The sequence below is a fragment of the Ctenocephalides felis genome, unplaced genomic scaffold, assembly GCF_003426905.1.
Source record: "Ctenocephalides felis isolate EL2017-DRISC unplaced genomic scaffold, ASM342690v1 CF-g0.4_SCAFFOLD_01886, whole genome shotgun sequence".
Taxonomy (NCBI): Eukaryota; Metazoa; Arthropoda; class Insecta; order Siphonaptera; family Pulicidae; genus Ctenocephalides; species Ctenocephalides felis.
The window spans coordinates 182,708,433-182,730,808 of NW_020538040.1; the positions used below are offsets into that span (position 1 = coordinate 182,708,433).

A 22,376-nucleotide genomic window follows, 5' to 3' on the forward strand; every position below is an offset into this window, starting at 1 on the left:
TAATTGACACACGGTGATAGTGGTTCAATAAAATATATAGGCTGGCAGAATGCAAAAATAAACGTAAGGACAAGTATATAGAAAATTATAGTTTTTTTCTATTATTTTAAAAAGCTCTTTTATAAATTTTACTATTGCTATAAACTGCATATAAAGTATAAAAAGCATTTAATTATTTCGAAGCTAAAAAATAATAATAGCCCATTTTAACCATTTTATTTTTTAGTAGTTAGAAAAAAATACCCATATCATTTATTTTTGGAAGTTTGTTAGTTTATGAGTTTTTATTTATTTAATTTAGATTGTTTTGCATTTGATCATAGCTTAGATACATATATTTTATACGTATCAAGGTAACATTTTATACATTTTATACATTTCATTAATTTTATTATTTGTATTGATTTTATCACATATGTAAGACAATCGAATATCTTTACAAAAAAGAAATATATAATATATAATATATATATATATATATATATATATATATATTAGGGTGGTCCTTAAAATGGTCATTTTCGAATTTCCCTGCTCCCAGGGGCTTAAATGATTCCAAATAGATTAAAAACAATTCTCTGAAAGTTTTAGCTCTTAATATTAACGTTTAGATAGAGCGCAATTCAATCAAAGTTTGTATGGAAAGAGCATGGAAAAAATTTTGAAAATTAAAAAAAAAAGTTTTAGGTATAAGTTAGCAAAAATGAATGAGTTTTATTTATTTATTTGTTCGCTAAATTACATCTAAAAACATTTTTAAAATTTTTGAAAATTTTTACCATGCTATTTCCATACAAAACTTTGATTGAATTGCGCTCTATCTAAACGTTAATATTAAGAGCTAAAACCTTCAGAAAATAGTTTTTTATCTATTAGAACCATTTGAGCCCCTGGGAGCAAGAAAATTCGAAAATGGCCATTTTAAGGACTACCCTAATATAATATAATATATATATATATATATATATATAATTATTGGCACATAATAAAACTATAATTAATTTTGTACATTCCAATATTAATGCTCGAAATCCAGATCTGCAAATTGATTGAGATACCAAAGATTTTCATCGGTTATATTAATCAAACAAATTAGTCTAATACTTGGTTCCAAAACATAAAAAAAAATAAACTTTATCAAGAATGAGATTTGGATAAACTTTGTTTATTAGATCTAAGAATTTTTACTGAATAGGTCTCTCGGTCAGTTTACCATCGTTCTCCCAAAAATCTATCAAATTCTCAATATGTAAAATGCAAATCAATACATTTCTCCCATTCTAATTAATTCATCTGACTAATTTAATTTAGTGGCATCTTGCAAAATTAAAAAGAGACTAAAACAAGGTCAAGTTTATAAACAGAAATGTATATAATGTAAAATTCGACGTCCAGCAAGCTCAAACTACTTTCTCCAAAACGATTAAAGAAAAAAATATGATAACGAACTAAAAATGACACAAATATACGACAAAAAATAGAGAAAAATTAATTGCGGTCTCAAAATCCGGAAATTGTGAAATATTTTGGACAAAATTTAACAAAAAAAAAAAATTACCTGCAATGTCTAAATTCAATTTTAGAAAAATTGGGACAAAATATATATTATGCTTAATTTTATTTTAATGTTATGTAAAATGTTTATATAACTTGATAATTTTATTAAAATACACTTACAAAAAAACGTAGCAAGTTTTTAATTGTTTACGTTTGTTGTATGAAATATATTTTTTGTGCTTAATGATTGTTTCAGAAATTATTTACATGTAGATTTATGTAGTATTTTTAGATGTTAAAAACAACAAACCTAAAAAAATTGGATATCTACCAGAAAACCTAATAAATACTTTATAATCCAAAATGGTAGTATTTGTCAGTAAAACGATATACATTTATAGAATATGTAAATTGTATAAATTTATGTAATGAAAAATCTTTTTCCCATTGCCTAAAATAAGTAACATAATAACTGTTTTAATGATTAAAAACAAACTATGTACGTCCAAAAATTTGCTAATGTTCAGGATGAAATAAGTGCAACAAAATATATATTAAGATTTAAAAAAAAACTTGGATAATTCATTTGAGAAGACACACATTTTATCATCTCACCTATACTTTATTTGAAAATATTAAAAATTAAAGCACCAAGCTTTAAATTTTTTAATACATTGTTTAAGATTTTTATTGTTAGTAACTAAATATAGTAAATAAAGATAAATGTATTAAATAGCTGAAACAATCACTAATCACAGAAAATATATATTAAAAAAAATAAACACTAGGTTTATAGTTTTTCATCATATGTTCCGAATACAAAATTCTACCTAATGCAATAGGGCCTAATATAAATTAATACATAATTCAAATGTCTCAGAATCTTTAAAAAATGCACAATTATTACTGATTTTTAAATTTTATTTTATGCAATATTAAAAAAATATATTTCTGTCATTTAAGATCTATATGTTTAGATATTATAAAACTACAACTACCTACTTTTTATTTATTGACAATTTTCGATACTTTTGCCTGCAAGCAAGTAACGATCGCGAATCACAAATTTTTATTTTTAATAATATATTGAAGAAATCTGCAGGATCATTCTGTCATGTAATAGAACAAATAATAGAAAATAATTTTTGTATTTTGTGTTTTAATAATTTCTTTAGAAGTGTCGGTGCGTGTCGTTAGTTTCATTTTATTCATTTGCCACGAAATAGCATCATAGAAAGCCAGGGCACTGTGACGAAATAAAATACTTACTGGTTAATTATTTATTTGTTTTTTTATAAGGAACTAGTGGTGTATTAATAATATTATTATAATCTAACATAAAAGTCATTGTGTCACAAAATTATGTCATTTGTATAATAGATATAAACTCCAGCTCAATTCAGGAAAGAATAATGTGAGAAACTTTCCATTGCCATTTTACACCGCAGTACCCAAAATGGGCTAATTTTAATTGGAAACATATTCTTGATCTATGTTTTCAAGTGAAAATGGACATTGCTACTGCATGATACCAGGTTATACTGAGCGGGGTTCGAACTCACAACCCTGCCCACATAAGACAGTGCTCTTAACCGCCAAGGAGCACTATTTATATATATATATATATATATATATATATATATATATACGAGATATATACGATTTTTAAACCTGATTAAAATAATTAATCCTAATAATTTTTGAATATGTATATATATACATGTATACATGTTATAATATATGTACATCCATATATGTGCTTATATGTATGTTTTTGTGTGTACACTATATACATGCACTTGCATATATGTTCATGTATGTAATTGTGGATACATTGATATATAGATATGTGCATATGTATGTATGAGTATGTAGGTGTGCATATACATGTGCATGTGTATATGTATATATACATAATATTTCTCAACATTTACTAAAGCAATATTTCTCTTTTTTCGTAAATTACCAAACAAGAGCCATAAAAAATCATTTTTGCCAAGAATTCCGTGCATTGTCCTTTACATCTGGCAGACAGAAATCCATATCAGTGTGTTTAAGTCTTGTGTAGTCGCAACATCTACAAATATCTTCCAAAAAAATCGAGTGTTTTTAACAAAATAATATTAGTGATATGGATATATAAATTATTACAGGTAAATAATTTTTGCTTCTCAATTTTATATAAAACCTTTTTAGTTAAGTCTTATTACTCTTTACCCCGGTACATAATCCATTCCTTTATAAATTTTTTTTTTGCTAATTAATCTGTATTGACCATCGTTAATTAATGTTAATCAATATTTTTAAAAAACATTGTATTTGACAGAATAAACCTGATGATGGAACGTACCTAGTTCCGAAACGTCGTTATTAAACATCTTCAAAAAACAAATTGTTTTTTATTATTGGATTTACTGTTCGGAAAAGAAACAATCAATAATATATATATATATATATATATATATACATATATATATATATATATATATATATATATATATATATGGATGTTCGTGTTCTACTTCAAACATTGGATTAAGTCCACAGCTCGTTTATCTGATTAAGGACTCAAGAAAACTATTTCTTCAATCTTGTATGTTAGTCTAATCTAAATCATTTAAATATTACATTTATGAATTCATAAATTTAATAATTAATTTTATTTTATTTTTATATATAACAATACATAAGTTTCTACTTCTAACAAAATAGAAACCGATCCACACGATTTTTTATTCGAAGTACCAAGTCAATTATAATTCAATGCATAAATTTATTAAAATTTGTTTGAAAATGAATATTATTTTTTTCATATGAATTAAATACAATAGAACAAGATCTAATTGAAATTCGTATTAATATTCATATTAGCACTGAGGTCAGATCTATGAAATTATATTTGCTATTTTTCTATAAGCTAATTTAAAATTCGTGGATTAAAAATTGTATGAAAGAACCACGTGCACGATTTCTATTACAAGTTAATATTTTAAACTGATTTTTATCATTCTTTTAGACAAAGTTTAACTTCATTAGAATATTATTAATTCAATAATGAATAGATTAATTTCAATAATCATTTGAAGTGTTACAAAAATTTAGTAATACAAAAAATATTAACAATTTATTTTAACATTAAATGTGTCAATCTATGTCTCTATATTCTGCTATTTTTTCTTGAACAATTTTTGGGTTTATTAGTTAATTCATTAATTTGGTTTCATTAAAGTTCTCGAAAAAGGGGTTATAAGAGAATTTATTAATAAAACATAAAATAATTTTTTTAGAAAAAAGTAACTATTAATTGTTTTAATGTTGCTCTTAATGTTTCATAAAATCTATTCAACTAAATTAATAGTTCAGTAACATATTACAAATTCAGTAACAACTGAATTACAAGTTTGCTACAACCGCTATAAAACAGGTTTTTGTTTAGATCAAATGCAATAATAATTATTACCTAATAAACAGTAATAACATGACCGACTTGCAAACTTTCAATCATTTTCATTACCTACAAATTATTAATTAAAAATTAATTATTAAATAAAAATAGAATCGTTCTTGTAAATTACGAGTTCAAATCCCGCAATTCGGACAACTTGGTATGAAACAAAAATATAGATCAAAATACGTTTTCAAGTAAGTTAGCTTTAGAAGTTATAATATTTTGTCACAAGACTGGTTTACCTAAAAACATAATATATGTAATTTTAGATCGTCTTCTAAAAAAAATCAATATTGATCAATTCATCACAATAGCCAATTTCACAGTGAATTTGCAACACTTGTTAATTTATATATAGTTAAGAACTAAGTCTTCCAAATCGGCCACAATCAAGACAGTGCTTAATAAAATAAGTATGAAATAAATTAATGCCAATTTTTTTTATAACAAGATGTCAATAATTCCATTCGCATATCATTAAAAATTCCGTAACTGTTTTATAATATTAGTTTATATGCAATATGCTCAAAATTCCCCACAACAAACTAGTATCAAATAAGTCAGTAGAGGAACCAGTAATAATTTAAATATATATATATATATATATATATATATATATATATATATATATATACATATATAAATCATGGAAATAAAAATAATCCATTCTTTCTACAAAAACGTTGCAAAACGACATTCCTTATATATTTTGTAGATTATCTAAAAATACATAATAAGATAATATGTGATTTATATATAATACATTTATAAAACTAACAATATTTTATAATTATATATATATATATATATATATATATATATATATATATAATTAAAACCTGGAAACAATCAAAATTTAATCTTATATATAAAAATGGATCGCAAAATGTGTTGGTAAGCGCATAACTCAACAACGCCTAGATCAATTTGGCCAATTCTTTTTTTTAAATGTTTGTTGAAGTCCAAAGATGGTTCTTACAGCGAGAAAAAATCGAATAATTGCCGGGAAAACCATAAAAACAGCCCTTACCTTTTTCTCATATAAACGTTTTCTAACTAAAACGTTTAATCAATTTGAGCTTTATTGCTATTATATAAAGTTCATATGAAATTCATATTAATTTTAATATAAAGTTCATATTAAATTACAAGCACACTCTGTATACTCTTTCTAAACGATTATTCGGATCTTTCTGAAGTTTGTTAAGGAAATTTTCTAGGATGCATGTGATTATAAAGTACTGGGATGTATGTGCAATATTGTAGAAATAAATAGAAAAAATTGCAAAAAACGACATGTCATTGTTTGCATTGAAAATAAATGAAAACTATCACCTGCCAAAAATTTCAATTTACTCATGAATCTAGACTATATTAGAATATGTATAATAAATTTATGATTATGAATAAGAAAAAATTAAATGTCTACATTATTATTGCCGAAAAGCAGCTGAGATGTGCCAAAAATTAAAATAATATAAAATAGAGTATATGTATGGCAGATCGAATGATACACATATGATCAAATATGACAAATTAATTCACTTAAAATATGAAATTAAGTATTAATCAGGGCCGGTCCTACCTTTAATACGATGCATGCGAAAAATACGAGCGCACGCCTTAGGGGGCGCCTACATAAGATTCGGATATAAAATTTTCAATATAGTTTTATTTTTCAATATATAATTTCTTTGCATCTCTAACTAATCTTTGAACAATATTTTTAAAATTTGTATAAATTTCACTTTATAATAACGATGAATACATACAATTCGGCCCTCACGATATCGATTAGGAGAAGTTTAAGATGCAATTTTGAATAACTTAAATAATAAAAAATTCAATTAATTTAATCCAACATGAAGTACCAATGTTATGTTATGGTTATGGTTATGTTATACCGTTTAAAATACTTTAATTTCCAATATAGTGTTCTACATTTTACATCGCTTTTATTATAAATGTATATGAAGAAATTTGGCGTGAAGAGTAATTTAAAAAAACAATAATTATTATCTGTAGGTAAATGGTAAAAATTAGTATATTATATTATATTAAAAATTGTAGACATAGGTACAGAACAACGTCTGTCGGGTCATCTAGTATATAATATAAAACACTATACATGTACATCTTAGTCAAAATGATAAATATTCAAATGCCATTTGAATTTGGTAGACATTTTGTCTACCAAACAGAAAAAATGTTGAATTAAACTTAAATGATTTTTTTTTATGATTTTGAGCATCAATCAAAATCATTGCTAATTTATATATTAGAAGCAATTGCCAAAACCAGAGTTTTTTACCACGCAACCCAGTGGTTGCCTTTACTCTCTTACGAGATGATCATTATTATTATGTGATATCTATTGCAACAATTGCACAAATGCTATTTTGACTTGAAGTCATGTTAAAGTCTATACTTCCTCATAATGTTGTTACTGCTTGATACCAAGCTGCCCAAAACGGAATTAGAACCTAGAACACCCAAGCTCATATGAACTGATCAAATACGAGATCAAAATTTCAAATGAAACTGTATTTATTCTTCATAAAATAATGTTAATTGATTTCAACCAATTCTGAAGGTTTTTGGAAAACAATAGTACATCAAAATATGGAAATATATTCGCTGAAATGCGGGTTTAAGTAGATACTAAATTGAATGATTCGTTGTCCCTTTAGTTAAACAAAGTAAAATGTCTAAAGTGCTAAATTATTTCAATAAGTGAGGCAAATTGCATAACAATAAATTAAGAAAACGTCAACAATTAGAATTGATTTGCATACATATTAGCACATCATTAACAAGCACATTATAACCAATTTTATGATTTTTGATACAATCTTATGAAGTGCAACTTTGGGATGCATTGAGCAAATCAAATATAGAAACATTCTTGTGTGGGCAGGGTTTTGAGTTCAAACCCCTGCTCTGGACAACCTCAAATCATCCAGTAGTGGCAAGTCATCAATTATTATTATATACCAAGCTGTTTGATTGTATGCAGTATCACTTTTTGCAGAGTCAAATCTACCACCTGTTCATCACAATGGCACATTGGTCTCTCCTCACAGAACTGATTAGTATCCATTAACACGCCACTAAACATCTAAATACTGATGTCATTGTTCATTCCGGGGATCTCGGATCAGGTGAAAGAGCACGTGTATCGTGTACCATTTTCGTTTTGCCATTGTTCATAAATGTCCAATCCAGAGATCGCTTTTCTCCCATAGGACGAGCAAATCCGAGCAGAGGTGGACTCGGGCTCATCAATATGCATGGTACGACCTCAGGGACGACGATGGCATTAATGAGACATTCTGGCGGTAATGGATCTAATCATGGCGTACCGGTGTGGTTATTAATATGTAATATAATGATAATAAGATTATTACGATTTTGTTGAAGATGTGTATAGTTGACATCACAGTCATAATAATTGAGGACTGTTTATTGAAGAAAATTCTGACAGCTTATTAGCTGATTAGGGGGTAGTCCCCAAGTGGCGGACATCTAAGGTTATTTATAAATAAATAAAAAAATATTTTACGAAATGTTCATTAAATTATGATTTATGTTAGATAACAAAGTTAGAAATCAAACTAAATTCATGAAAACGCAATCTTTGCTAAGTAATAATTAATACTGTCAATCAAACTGTGCTATCAAAAAATATGATTTTAAACAGTGTTACCTAGTACCGGACATTTCAAAATAACCTGCATTGATCACATATGTAGCCATCTCTATACGCTCTGGAATGTCTGCACATGTGTCTTTGACGAATATTCTTTGATATTGCAAAAAAAGTTACTATTGATCCACCCTTTTGGCTGGGCCACACCGATGCTCTCAGCTGGTGCATTCATAAGCTTTTCATTCTTTGATTAGGAAATACGAAAAATGTGGGTATGTAGTGACCGTTAGCACTCATACAAAATAAAATTAAATAATTGGAATAAATTACGTAAATTCTCACAAGAAATATCAATATGTTTACTGTCCGGCACTAAGGGACGACTTAGTGTCCGGTGCTAAGGGACAGACATTTTTGTTCATTTGATGGCACCTATTAAAATTGGTTAAAATATCTACCATTTTACGGATAACAATCAAGCACAACTTTTATCTTTGCATACCACTCAAACGTAAATGCATAAATATGCTAGAATTACTTCCATTGATATTTAGGTGACGCCGTGATTTTGAGCTTAAAACAGAAAAGGGTTGCTCTCGCCGTGACCGTGTGCGTCACAGGTAAGACTTGGCACGTGATCCTGTACCTGTGAGTTTCCAGTGCCCCTTTCATTTGTATTTTGAAATGAAAAGATTTATACTCGCTAAAATAATACGTGTTAAATACAGTGTCCGGTGCTTGGTGCTGTCCGGCGGTACGGGACTTCCCCCTACATGTAGAACTTCTTTTAAGAAGATGTCCAGATGTCAGTTTACTCAAAATTGATAGTTCAGAACAAATTAGTATCTGTTGTAGTTGTCAACAGTTGAAGACTTGTAGATCTTGGTGTGATTGTCAGCTGGATCAATATTTGAGGATATTCTTCAATATATTGCTACATACTTATTTAAAGCATTCTAAAGTTGTCAACTAAAAAATCATAAAATTGGATATAAGACTTGTGATTTCTAACCAAGGTACCAATTTGTATGTAAATCAATTCTAATCGTTGACGTTTTTTAATTCATTATCATTACGCAATTTGCCTTACTTATCTAAATTATTTAGCAATCTCTGACATTTGACTTTATTTAATTAAAGGAACAACTACTGATTCAATTTAGTACAGGAACACGAATTTTGGCAGATATATGTACATATTATTTACGCACTTTTGTTTACCAAAAACCTTCAGAATTGGTTAGAATAAATTAACATTATTTTACAAAAAATAACTATTTACATAACTAATGAATTAATGTAGTTTCATTCAACATTTGGAGCTTGGCGTGGCTTAAGAGTAATAACTTTGGTGCTCAACCACAAGGTTCCTGGTTCTATTTCCGTCTTGAACAACTTAACATCAAGCATCAATGATATTTGTTTTTACTTGAAAATATACAACTGAATTTGATTTCAAGAGAAAATAGCCTTTTTCAGATCACATATTACTATTGGATCGCATATTAATAATAATTGGGTTACCATTGGGCAACTATTGGGCAATCATTGAGTTACATTTAATAATTCTAGATTATATTAAATCGCAACAGTTTATAGAATAAAATATAGTTCTGACTACTATTTAAGTATTTTTTGTATTATTTATACGTGTTCATTATTATTACAAAAGTGTTCCACAGAGTGAGTCATTGTGAGAAACTCGTTTAAATGAAAATCAGTGCCAACGATTGCGACATGCTGTTTCATTTGGTTCTGATTAAATCAATAAAACTACTTAATCACAAGAATAAATTAGAAAAAATAAGGTTTAAGTAACAATCTTCCTCTGGGCTTACTGATTTTCGATTTGAAATTGATTAGACGTAAAATCAGTCACAGGGGGGAAAGGAAATACTTATTAGATCTGATAAAAGACACCTTGTGAGTTGAATAAGGACAATTTTTAGATATTAAATATAAATTTTCGGAGGCCTTGTGTCACGATTTGTGTTGACTTCTTAAACGACGTGGTTTTTATATAGGTGGCAACCCAAACGGTTGTCCTATCTCTAGGTGAATGAATTTGTTACAATTATACAATTTCTCTAATACTGGATGATTTTTTTTAAAGATGCAAATATATCAAGCTCTTTTTACTTGAAAATATATTGCAATCTATATTTTTAAGTAAAAATCGTTGTTAATACTGCTTGACATCAGGCTGTCCGAAAGGGGTATCAAACATGAATTTTCTGATTCAAAGCTCTAGCAACTGGCCACAAGAAAGCTCCAATTTGAAAATATAATAAAACCGTCTATTATAAGTTATTCTATTTTTAATATCAGACCTAAATTTATTTACAATATTGCATTAAAACCTGAAAATATTATAGGCCTATGAGAAGCTTTACTTAATTACAAATGTAAAAATTGATTATTATTACACTTTTCAATTATAGTACTGTTGGCAGATATATTTATTATGTTTTGACCAGAGTTGAATGATTTGTGATATTTTAAAACTAAAAGTCATCCATGAATGATTGTCAGAAAATCGTAGACAATATTGCATAATTTTATTTGGGTTCATACAGGTAATGATCTACTTATGTAAAAGAATTATGTATTTAAGAACAATATATACGTATATGGTGTAGTGGTTAGAGCTGTCGACTTCGAATCTGAAACCACACAACAGCCTGAAATCAAGCAGCAGTAACAGCAATATGTTTCTAATGAAAAATAACCCTTATTATTGTTGCCCCAATAAAAAATTCATCAGTATTACAAAAGTAAAAATAATAAAGTTTAGCACAGAGAGATAGGACAACCATTTGGGGTGCCATCTACACCTCGTTTAAAAACTTTATTAGTATCAAATATTACTGTATATTGACCACCCAAACCATTCCCAAACCTGTGATCATATGCATTTATTATGTTAATGTATATTTTTTCTCTAAAAACTTTCTTTTGGATTTTGACCTTGCGTTTTTTATAACCAGAAAGTAATAAAGAGTTTCTATTATAATCTCATACGATTAGGTTCAGTTTCGTCCGCCGGAATGAAAGCTTCGAATCCGGACAAATGTATCCACAAATGATTTGATCATTTTGTTAAAAAATGGACAATATGGAAATTAAGACGAGTCGAAAGTCTAAAAAACAATATGAATAAACTTTTGATATAATGTAACACGTAGAAAGTGAATTTGGATAGATAAAAGATTCATAAAATGTATTGGAATTATATTTTTGTTGTGTTCATGCATATAATAGATTCATATAATACATATGGAATTTATATAAGTATACATTCTTAAAATTTATTTATTGTTGTGTGTTTTATTGTTTTTTTTTAACGTGTTTTTAAAATTTATCACGTTGCTTTATATGCTTAATATAAAGTTACTATATACAAAAGAAAAAGGAATTTTTTCATGTTACTTTTCTATAATTTGATAAAACAAAAAAATGTTATGGTAATGCTAGGTTACGGGTCTATGATCGTATGAGTTGATAGTCAAAAAGCTAGGTATTTTACACATATAACTTCACCCATGTGTTACCAAAGAGGAATCAAAAAGTTGCACTTATCATAAAATTGTTATTTGACGTTCGTGCGTTTTGTAGGTTAGGTTTTGTATGTAAAACGCCTGATCGTAATACAAATACATAACTTTTGATAGTTACTACCAACTCATACGAAGATAGACCCGTAACATAGCATAACAATAACATATTTAGTTTACCTATCAACCAAATTACTTGTTTGCCAATGTACTTGTGATCCTGTTCTAGGTGTACACCCATTAACCTGTTAAACTGTCAACCTGTTTATTTGTTTACATATTCCCCCATCTACCCGTTTTGCTGTCTACCATTTTAAATATTCTCCAATTTGCCTGTTCACCAATTTACCTATAAATCTATAAATTTACCTGTCTACCTACTCAACTATTTATTTGTTTGCTAGTTTACCTATCTTCTAGTTTAGCTGCTAAATTAAAGGTAATTAGTTAAAAAAATTATAATTACTATTAAAAATGCGGTTTGTGGTAGGAGGTTAAAAATATCATAAATATTCTCATAATTTTTCCATCAGTGTGCTTTTTTAAAAATCAATTATGTATTATTATTAAGAGTATCAATCATCGACTGCATTCCAAAAATGTTGAACGAGTTTAAACACTTTCTTAAATATTGACACAGAAATTCAGAAGACCATTCGATTCTTGTGGAAACTTTTTTTATGATTAATCATTTAACATTAAAAAATGTTGGCTGTTTTTTAATTATTGAATCAAAACATTTCGAATTTTGGGTGATAGTTATTTTACAGAGATTCACAAAAATTATCAATTATATTACAAAAATATATAATATATTCAAACGAGAAGCAAATCGTTTTGAAAAAAATTTTAAGTTTTTAAAAAATATTAAAAGTTTTAAAATTTTTAAATTACTGTACAAAAAGTTTCAGCAATTTGCCTCAAGGCACGATGCCATACACCAGTTTTGTTTTGTATTGTTTATATTGTAATTATATATTCATTTATTGATTTTAATTACATTTTTAAATTTTTTTTTTCATTTTATAAAATTTATTTATTATTATTATTATATTTGCTTCTTGCTTGTGTAACAATAGCTTTGTGCAACACTGTATCTCGATTGCTATTTTCAATAAAAAATTTTTTTATTAAATCCACGTATTGGTCGTTTATAAAAAATTATTCCCCCATGGCGAATAAAATACGCCATGGATAATAACAATAAGAGATTGCATCTATTATTAGTTATTATTGTTGGTCAACAATACAGGTAATATTTTCGACCAACATTGTATCAACATCGATTAAATGTTACGAATACAATTTATATTATAATTTCAAAAGCTGACATCCGATTCCATTGATTGCTCCAAAGTCTTCTTTAAACTTTCGCCCGGACTGGTATTAATTTCATCAGAATTGTGGAACAAGAACAGATTACAAGATTATAACACTTGCACTTTCTTCTCTCCGAACAAAAAGTTTCGTTTACACAATCGAAATCATAAAAGCATTTTGAATAACAAAAAGATGAATAAGAAGATTTTTGAGAATGAAATATAATAATACTATCTATAGAGGTTTGGATTGTATTTGGAATCGAAGCAATGGGGAAGATTATTGACTGAACTTTCTTACTATGAACACATGAATTTTTTGGCAAAGCCAGGTCTAGCCGTTTTGAAGATATTGGGCAAAAAGTGCCAAAAATGGTATTCAAATTTTTGAGGTAACGGAGGACCTTTTGGACCTTCTACTTGGCCTTTCGTCGACGTTTTCTTCAAAGACGGCTGCACCGATTTCAATTTTGAAATCTATTTGATGAGACTCGATAAGGATCAAGGACAACCGTTTGGGTTGCCATCTATAAAAACCAGGTCATTCAAGATGTCAGCACAACATCTCAAAGGACTCGTTTAGTTCCAATTACAATTAAAAATAAATAAAAAATAATCTATATATTATTATTATTACGACTTGATTTCATCACAATTACAGTGCAAGGTACCATGTGAAAAATTCACTCAACCATTCCGATGCAATATTACTCAATGTTCAATCTTTAAGAAAGTGGTCAGTGAATATTCGGCACCTATAAATAAACGGTCGATAATAAAAAAAAACTTTCTCATCATCGGATTATTCGGTGAAATATTATACTTTCTTTTTGGAAATAAGCGAATTATGCGAGCTGAATTAAATATTTAATGTATAATATGATAATAATGCGCATTCAATGGAATTAATTTGGAAACGGTCGTTGGTCAAAGAAGAAATTTTGAATTTATTAGAATAGTTGCAAACAATTTTTTATTGGATTTTATAATAACAAAGATAGTTTTTATTTCTAATTTGAACTTTGATTTTAAAATAATTGCTGTAATAAAAAATCTAGATCTTGTTGCCTAAAATTTTATTTTAGGATCAATTTGTTGATTGCCATTTTCCAAATTATTGTTATAGAGTAAGACAGAGCAGAAAAATACATATCATACTATTTCGTATTGTCTACATCTTAATAATAATAATATAATATAAAAGTTTAGTTGGCCCTTTTTACCCTATTCACAGTAAGTGTTCAAAACCAAAAAACTACCAATTAAAATGATTGGTTAAAATAATTGGTAAACAAACCAAAGATACATTTCCGTTTTTCTCCTGATAGCGACGTCGTACGAATTAAGGTGATGACTAGTTACACATCTTTTGCCTTCAACTTTAAAATAGTATTACTAAAAAATGTTATTCTTTGCTAATTTTTGTAATAATCGTGGACCTTTTTATCTGCAGGCCCTTAAGCCTTGCTCTACCCTATATACTAATTAAAAACTATGTGCACAAAAATTGATTCAAGCGTTTTTCTTAAATGTTTTCAAGAATAAGATGTTAATTAAACCTGCACCTGTAATTTTAAAATTACATATATATATATATATATATATATATATATATATCAATATATAAATGTATATTCTCATAATGCGTGCGTAGTTCTTATATTGCAATGTAGGCCAGTGTTTTAGAATACGGAAGTAGATAGAGCGATTATTTGATACAAAATAAAATAAAAAACCCATTTGTACGAAAGAAAGCTGTCTGTCTCAGTATGTATGTTTGGTCGCCTTTCAAAAAACTCGAAACTCGATCGAAAATCAACTCGAACACTCTTTCTTAACAGTTTAACAGTTTAACGTTGTTGCATTTCAGCATTCCCAGGAATTCGCATTCGAATTGGGAAACGTTAAATAATATGTAAAATATTGATAACGAGCACCTCGATGCAGTCGCACAGATGCAAAAATTTATATTTACATTTTTTTATATATATTTTCAACAGCTATTGGAACCTTAAGTTCTATAAGCTGTTGAGATGAAACTCCGCACTTCGTATTCTTAGATGGTAACCATCCATCCATCTTTGATTATTTTTATTATAATTAGCTGACATTTTTTATTGGTGCAACAATGCCGGATTAAATGCTATTTTTACTTGGAAACATATTGCTATCTATATTTCCATGTGGAAATCGTTGTCACTGCCGCCAGACAATAGACTGCTCGAAGTGGGTATCGAACCCGGGACCTCTGAATCAAGTCTCGTCGCTCTTTACTTACAGGCGAAGCCCAAAACACAAAATTGTGCAAAATATTCGAACATGCATTGATAATAATAATAATAAATGGTAGTCTGCCCGAAAGAAGTTTCCTGGTGTAAAAGCACCACAAACCAATGGTTCCCTTTTCCTACCTCTCTTGTTTAATATTTCCATCACCATTGATCACTTTTTATTAATGTTCTTGGATTTTCCTTTGCAAACTTCTGCTTCCATGCTTCCTGATCCTGTGCTTCTTGAAGTTCCCTGTATTTTCCGGCAAGTCATCAATCATCTGTATTTTTCTTTTTCCCAATCCTTTCAGTCCTCTATTTCATCTTCGACAGTGTCATTTAGGAGGCACTCTTTTTGCAGAATGGATCCTATTTAGTTTCCTTTTCATTTTAGAATCGTGCTTTTTAACACATCTTTATTTGATATTTTGTCTACCCACTTCATCTTCTCCATTTGCCTCCAAAAAATCACATCAAAAACAAAATATATATACATATATGAAAATAATTGTGATGACATCAACTTTAACAACCGTTAAAAAAATCGCTAAGACGGTATTAAAAAACAAAATAGATAAAATACTGTAAAAATCAAATTGTATAAAATACTATCTGTAAAAGCAAAATATTGTTTGATATCGAAATGAGCACATTCAAAACTTCATAGAATTATTTGGCTTAATTTTTTTTTTCTAATATAAAGTGGTAAAAAATTAAAAAGCAGTCAATTGTGTTAAAGACGTCAATTGTGTTAAAAGAAACTACAAATATTATAATGACAAAAAATAAATTTCGAGAAGTTTGAAATGTGTGTAAATAATTGCACGTCCAAATTAATTTTTTTGTGCATTTCGACTTCCTATTTGTCACACTGACGTCAAAATAAGAAACTCCAAATTAATCCTCATACGTCACAATCATAAAAAATTAAATAATCATTTATTATACCATGTAATTATTTTATTGCTATCTCCAACTTCGCACGCCAGCGAATTTCTTCATCCAGAATTTGTGTTATTTTTTTTTAAGGAGATCATTAAATTAATATCAGCCAGTCAAATGCATTCTCCGGGAGGTCAGTAGCATCAAAATGGAAATATATTCAATAACGAACAATTATTTAGAAGAAAGAACCAATTCATGCTTGATTTGTGATTTATATTTATGCATTGTGCAAATCTTACAATCGAAACTGTTAAAACGCTTTCTCGTGCAGAAAATGAGACTCAGGTCGAATCGAAAGAAGCCGGAGATGAATCTTATAGATAGAGTGATATTTGTTTTGCAAAATGTATTATTGAATTCATTTATGCAATTAATGCACTTAATTGCATTTCGATTAGTGCGGATTATGATTTCTTCAAGGTCTTACTGGTCAAGATTTGACCAGCTAATTTTGTAATCGACCAGAAAATTGAAACGATTTCTATTTGTTGCAGGATATACAACTTGATGTCTTCCTTGTTCCTACTAGTCAATCTGTGAGATCGTCGAAAACTTTGAACATCAAATCAAGATGACGAATGTAACTAATACCACATCCACCAGTTACTGGGATTATTTATTTGAAGAACTAGCAGGTAAATTGAATTATTTGTAACAAAAATCAAAATCAAACAATGATCACTGACAACATAATTTCATTTTCGATGTTGCTTCAAATTTTCTACACCAGGATTCGTTCACAAAAAGACACAATAATTCAAAAAAAAAAATAATTAGTTCTTTTCACCATTTCGGAAGAAAAGTTAACGTTTCCTAAATTCTAATTTTTATTCTTCCCCAGATCCCAGGACGAACTCATGGCCCTTAATTGGAAGTCCTGTACCAGGATTGACGATATTGGGAGTTTACTTGTTTTTTGTTCTAAATTGGGGCCCAAAATATATGGCGCATAGAAAACCATACGAAATGCAAGGACTTCTTATTGTATATAATTTGTTACAAGTGCTTCTTAGTATCTTTCTATTCTATGAGGTATGTGGAATAAAACTAAAATGAAACTTGGATGGAAATTGTTCATTATATAGATCGTTTGTGGTGATTACAGGGATTGGATGCAGCTTGGTTAACAAAATATAGCTGGAAATGCGAGCCAGTAGATTATTCAAATTCGGAAGAAGCAATGAGGGTAAGTAAACAAAAATTCCATTTCAACAAACAATCATTTTCATTTTCAACGAACCAACGATTCAGCAATAGTTGTGTTCATTATCTTTCACTTTATCCAGCTAGGCGCATTATCTAGTGTAAGAGATCACAGTACAATTATCTTCCACTTGTTTTTTATTGCAGATAGCAAGAGGCGTGTACATTTACTTCTTGGCAAAGATTTCTGAACTTCTAGACACTGTATTTTTTGTTCTCCGGAAAAAAGATCGTCAAATCACATTCCTGCACATGTACCATCATACCGTGATGCCAATGGTGTCCTGGGGTGTTACCAAATACTTTGCTGGTGGTCACGGAACCTTCATTGGTGTCATCAACTCATTTGTCCATATCATCATGTACACCTACTACATGTTGGCAGCGATGGGACCTAAATACCAGAAGTACATCTGGTGGAAGAAGTATATAACCCATTTGCAAATGGTAAGTAGAAGGAGATAATTAAATAAATACATATATATAGTATTGGCATAGTTCTGTTTCTCTTATTTAACTTTTATTTTTTCCTCAGGTTCAGTTCTGCATGGCCTTCTTGCACTCTGCTCAACTTCTGTTCTACGACTGTGGTTTCCCTCGTTGGTCCGTCTTCTTCACCTTGCCAAATGCCATCTTCTTCTACATTTTATTCAACGACTTCTACCAGAAATCTTACAAGAGCTCACCAGCCAAATCCAAAGGCGACAGCAAAGCAACCAAAACCAAAAAGTCATAATATCATTAAAGATATCATGAAATATTTTTGAGTTCAAATGACACTGGTTAATTTATTTAACCATATTTTTATATAAATAGTTATATATATAGTTGTATAAAATTGTTTTTATTTGATGTATATTTTTTTAATATTATGTTTACAGAGTTACCAATAGATATATATTATATATACAGAAAGAATAATTTAATCTTTAACATAAATTTAGGTGAATATCGTGCTAATACATAGTATAGATTACTCATTCAGAATTCTGTATTTATTTGTATTGTTTTGTATAAATAAATGTTTTTGATAAGTTAACTGGTAATTTTAAATATGCCCTAAGGCAGGTAAGTATTATAAATAAGATTTACCATTACCATTTTAAGTGAAAATTGACTGCTTGGTATCATGTCGTCAAGAGCGGAGGATCGAACTAACGACCCTGCTTGTATAACAATATACTTTTACATGTTTCATATAACGTGGACTTCAATTTATGTATGATTTTGAAATGTGTTCATAAAAATATACATAAACTTTCCTACAATACGGAAATCGCGCTATAAGAAGCTCGAAAATAGGAGAAATTACATTATTTGTACTGCATTATATGAAGATGAATAAATAGAAAAAATGACATTATAAATTTTAAATTGTTTTTATTGGAATAAAAAATCCATCTGAAATCTAAACTAAAAAAAACTGTTCACAAAACAAATTTCAAACAGAATCTTTTTTTAGAAAGACTAACGTTCTATGAAAGAACTCTGGCAATACTAAAACCAAAGTTGCATATTGTTATGATATTAACTGGCATGTTTACAATATATTTATACAGTAAAAGATAAAATAATCGATGATAAAGCATATATTAAAACCTTTTACAACACTATCTAGTTAGTAAATTCTTTCATAGAAAAGAACTCATGGGCTGTTGAACGAAAACCGCACTGTAGAAGTATCGCGTTATAGAAGGGTTGACTGCATTCCGTTTGAGCAAGCTGTTATAAATTATTTATATTTTATAAATAACTGATTTTTATCGAAATCCGCCTGAAAGCATATCTCAATATTCTGCTGTTCTATTATTTTTGATTATGAAAGAATGTTTCAGGCGTATAATTACAGCATTTTTGGGAAAAACATGACCATGATGGCAACACGCTCGACTCGCATGGAAGAGGTATTGATGTCACATCCAGGCATTTTGTATGAAGAAATTGAATGAAATACAAGCACAATATTACAAAAAATATGTAGAACTTCGAATACTGTAGGATAAAAAATAAAATAAAAATAATGTATGTTTGTAAGAGGTCGGATGAGGGCAGCAGGTAGATACAAACTTTTTTTTTATTTTATTTATTTTATTATGTTTATTTTGTTATACTTTTAACAACAATGTGTCATACTAGAACATTCAGTAATCGTTTTCACATTATTATATGGCTTTTCAGAATGGGTGGGAACCCAGTTATGACTAATTAACTGTATTTGAATTATTTGTCGTTATTTATATGCAGCTATACCCACGAAATGCGATTTTCACCTGAGATCTATAACCTCAAGTGAAAATTTGACATCAATGCTGCCTGATGTAAGATTTTGACCGTAGATGGTACCGAACCAGCAAACCCGGGACTAGTTTGTGGTAGCCTACGCCTGAACTGATTACGCCACCGCTGGGCCGATATAGGTAAATAATTATATATATATATATATATATATATATACACTATTCAAAACTAAAATTCCAATAATTAAATTATTTTAAAACGTTAATTCAAAATATGGTAACTTTATTAGAAAATAAAAATGTATCATGTAAGGGCCTTCACGTAGATAATTTTTCAAAAATTTTTGTAAGACCCCCCTTAATCACGTGAGTTTTTTAGGATGGGTAATTTCATTCAAAATTACACCCCCCCCCTTTTTTCACAAACATCACGTGCATTTTGAGATACGTGTAAAAACTAACATTTTTGATTTTTTTTGAAAAGTTTCAACCTTTTTAAAAAAATAGTTAGAAAATAATACACGTGTATCTTTGCTATACCCCTCCCTCCCCCACGTGATATTTTGTCATTTTTGCCAACCTTCCTCTCCCTAAAACCTCACGTGATTAATGGACGCCCTTAACTATATCAACAACAGCCCCTGCCAAATTTTAAAATTATGTGTCACCATTTTGCTAAATGTCCATTCATATCGATTAAATAGATTTTTGCCACTTACCTTAGGCAGTAATAATGCCATTTACACCTAGGTTTTACGACGTAGTATCATTATATATGTATATATATATATATATATATATATATATATATATATATACATGATATTGTATATAAATTATTTTTAACTAATTTTGGACACCCGGTTTATCATCTATGATAGTATATTAATGCATACCTTTAGTTACGCGCCTAAGCCTTCCTCTGAAACCTTGTTTTTTTCACAAAATCACTGGACATTTTTCAAAATCCAGGAAACAACCACATCATTATTTTATTATCATTATTTAACTACAATTCCAATAAATGAGACACTAAATAAATATACATGTGCACACAGAATAAAAAATAATCCATCACTACCAATATTAAATTTCTTTCCTTCTGTCAAAAGGTAAATTACATAAATGACCACCAGAAGGAGGGAGGAACGTAAAATATTTTGTATATTAAATAACAAAGTTTCTCAACATTTTTAAAGATGAATCAAACAATACAAAAATGTTGTTTATTATAAATGTACTTAAGTCGTATAACAAATAAAAAAATATTGTTATTCATACTGCTGATACAAATTTGCTTTTAAAATATATTAAAAATTGTTATAATTCATAAAGTAATATATTTAAATTATACAATTTTGGGTTTGTTTTCATATTTTTATTTTGAAAGTGTATATTTTTTATTTTAAGTACACTACATATAAATAAATATTTTGCTTCTAAATTTAATGCAAAAACGTTGAAGGTAAATATGGTACATATGGCAAAAATCGAATTCATATACAAATCAATTATTAATTATAAATATATGTCTTTTATCAAAAAATAAAAACAGTTTAAATTTTGTAAGACTTTTTATTGAAAACATTAGCAAACTAAATTTAAACTTAACCGAAATTTTATCACATAAATTATAAAATAAATAATCCACCTATTCTTAAAAAATAAAATAAAATCTAAAAAAACTTAATGTTAAATAAATAAATTAGTTGCACAAATAGTGCGTTGGTCTTCAAAATGGTAAATATTCTGATATGATATTTAGTTATTTTTGGTGAACAAAATATTAACTAGTATAAAATGAACAAAGTTAAACACTTTGTTGTTATTTTATTTTGGTGCCACTTTGATTTAGATAAATCTATGGACTTTTTAAAAAATTATGTTTATATCCTATAACTAAACAATAAATTAAATAAATTCGAATTTCATGGAAGACAGTATTATAAAAATATTATGTTTGTTGTTGTTTTATTAGAGTTATTTAATTTACCATTAATAATTTCTTGATTAAAATTATTTGGTGAGTTAAAGTTTGTGTATAAAATTTGAAGATTAACAGTAGGGAAGAGTCCAATGTATTCTCGTTGTTTCAACAAAAGTATATTCTGAAAATTAAATTTTTTATCCAAAATTTGTTTTAAATCTTTGCATTTTAAGAATCTCTGGTTTGTATGGCACACCTTAAAAATATATTATATATGAATGGCTGCACTGAATCGACTAGGATGATTCAAAAACATTCGATTCGTAT

At 28.2% G+C, this 22,376-nt stretch overlaps 1 protein-coding gene and 1 pseudogene across 1 annotated transcript in view; both read left to right on the forward strand.

Annotated features, from left to right (window-relative positions):
• LOC113376346 overlaps positions 1–11,295 on the forward strand; it is a 17,400-nt pseudogene extending 6,105 nt beyond the window's left edge.
• Positions 1–18,621, forward strand: part of LOC113376347 (elongation of very long chain fatty acids protein AAEL008004-like) — a 40,144-nt gene extending 21,523 nt beyond the window's left edge. The window contains exons 2-6 of the mRNA XM_026616252.1: positions 17,177–17,317; positions 17,524–17,714; positions 17,788–17,868; positions 18,033–18,332; positions 18,421–18,621. Of these exons, the coding sequence (XP_026472037.1) occupies positions 17,254–17,317; positions 17,524–17,714; positions 17,788–17,868; positions 18,033–18,332; positions 18,421–18,621 (837 nt within the window). The 5' untranslated portion in view covers positions 17,177–17,253. The remainder of the gene's footprint in view (positions 1–17,176; positions 17,318–17,523; positions 17,715–17,787; positions 17,869–18,032; positions 18,333–18,420) is intronic.
• The last annotated feature ends 3,755 nt before the right edge of the window (positions 18,622–22,376 follow it).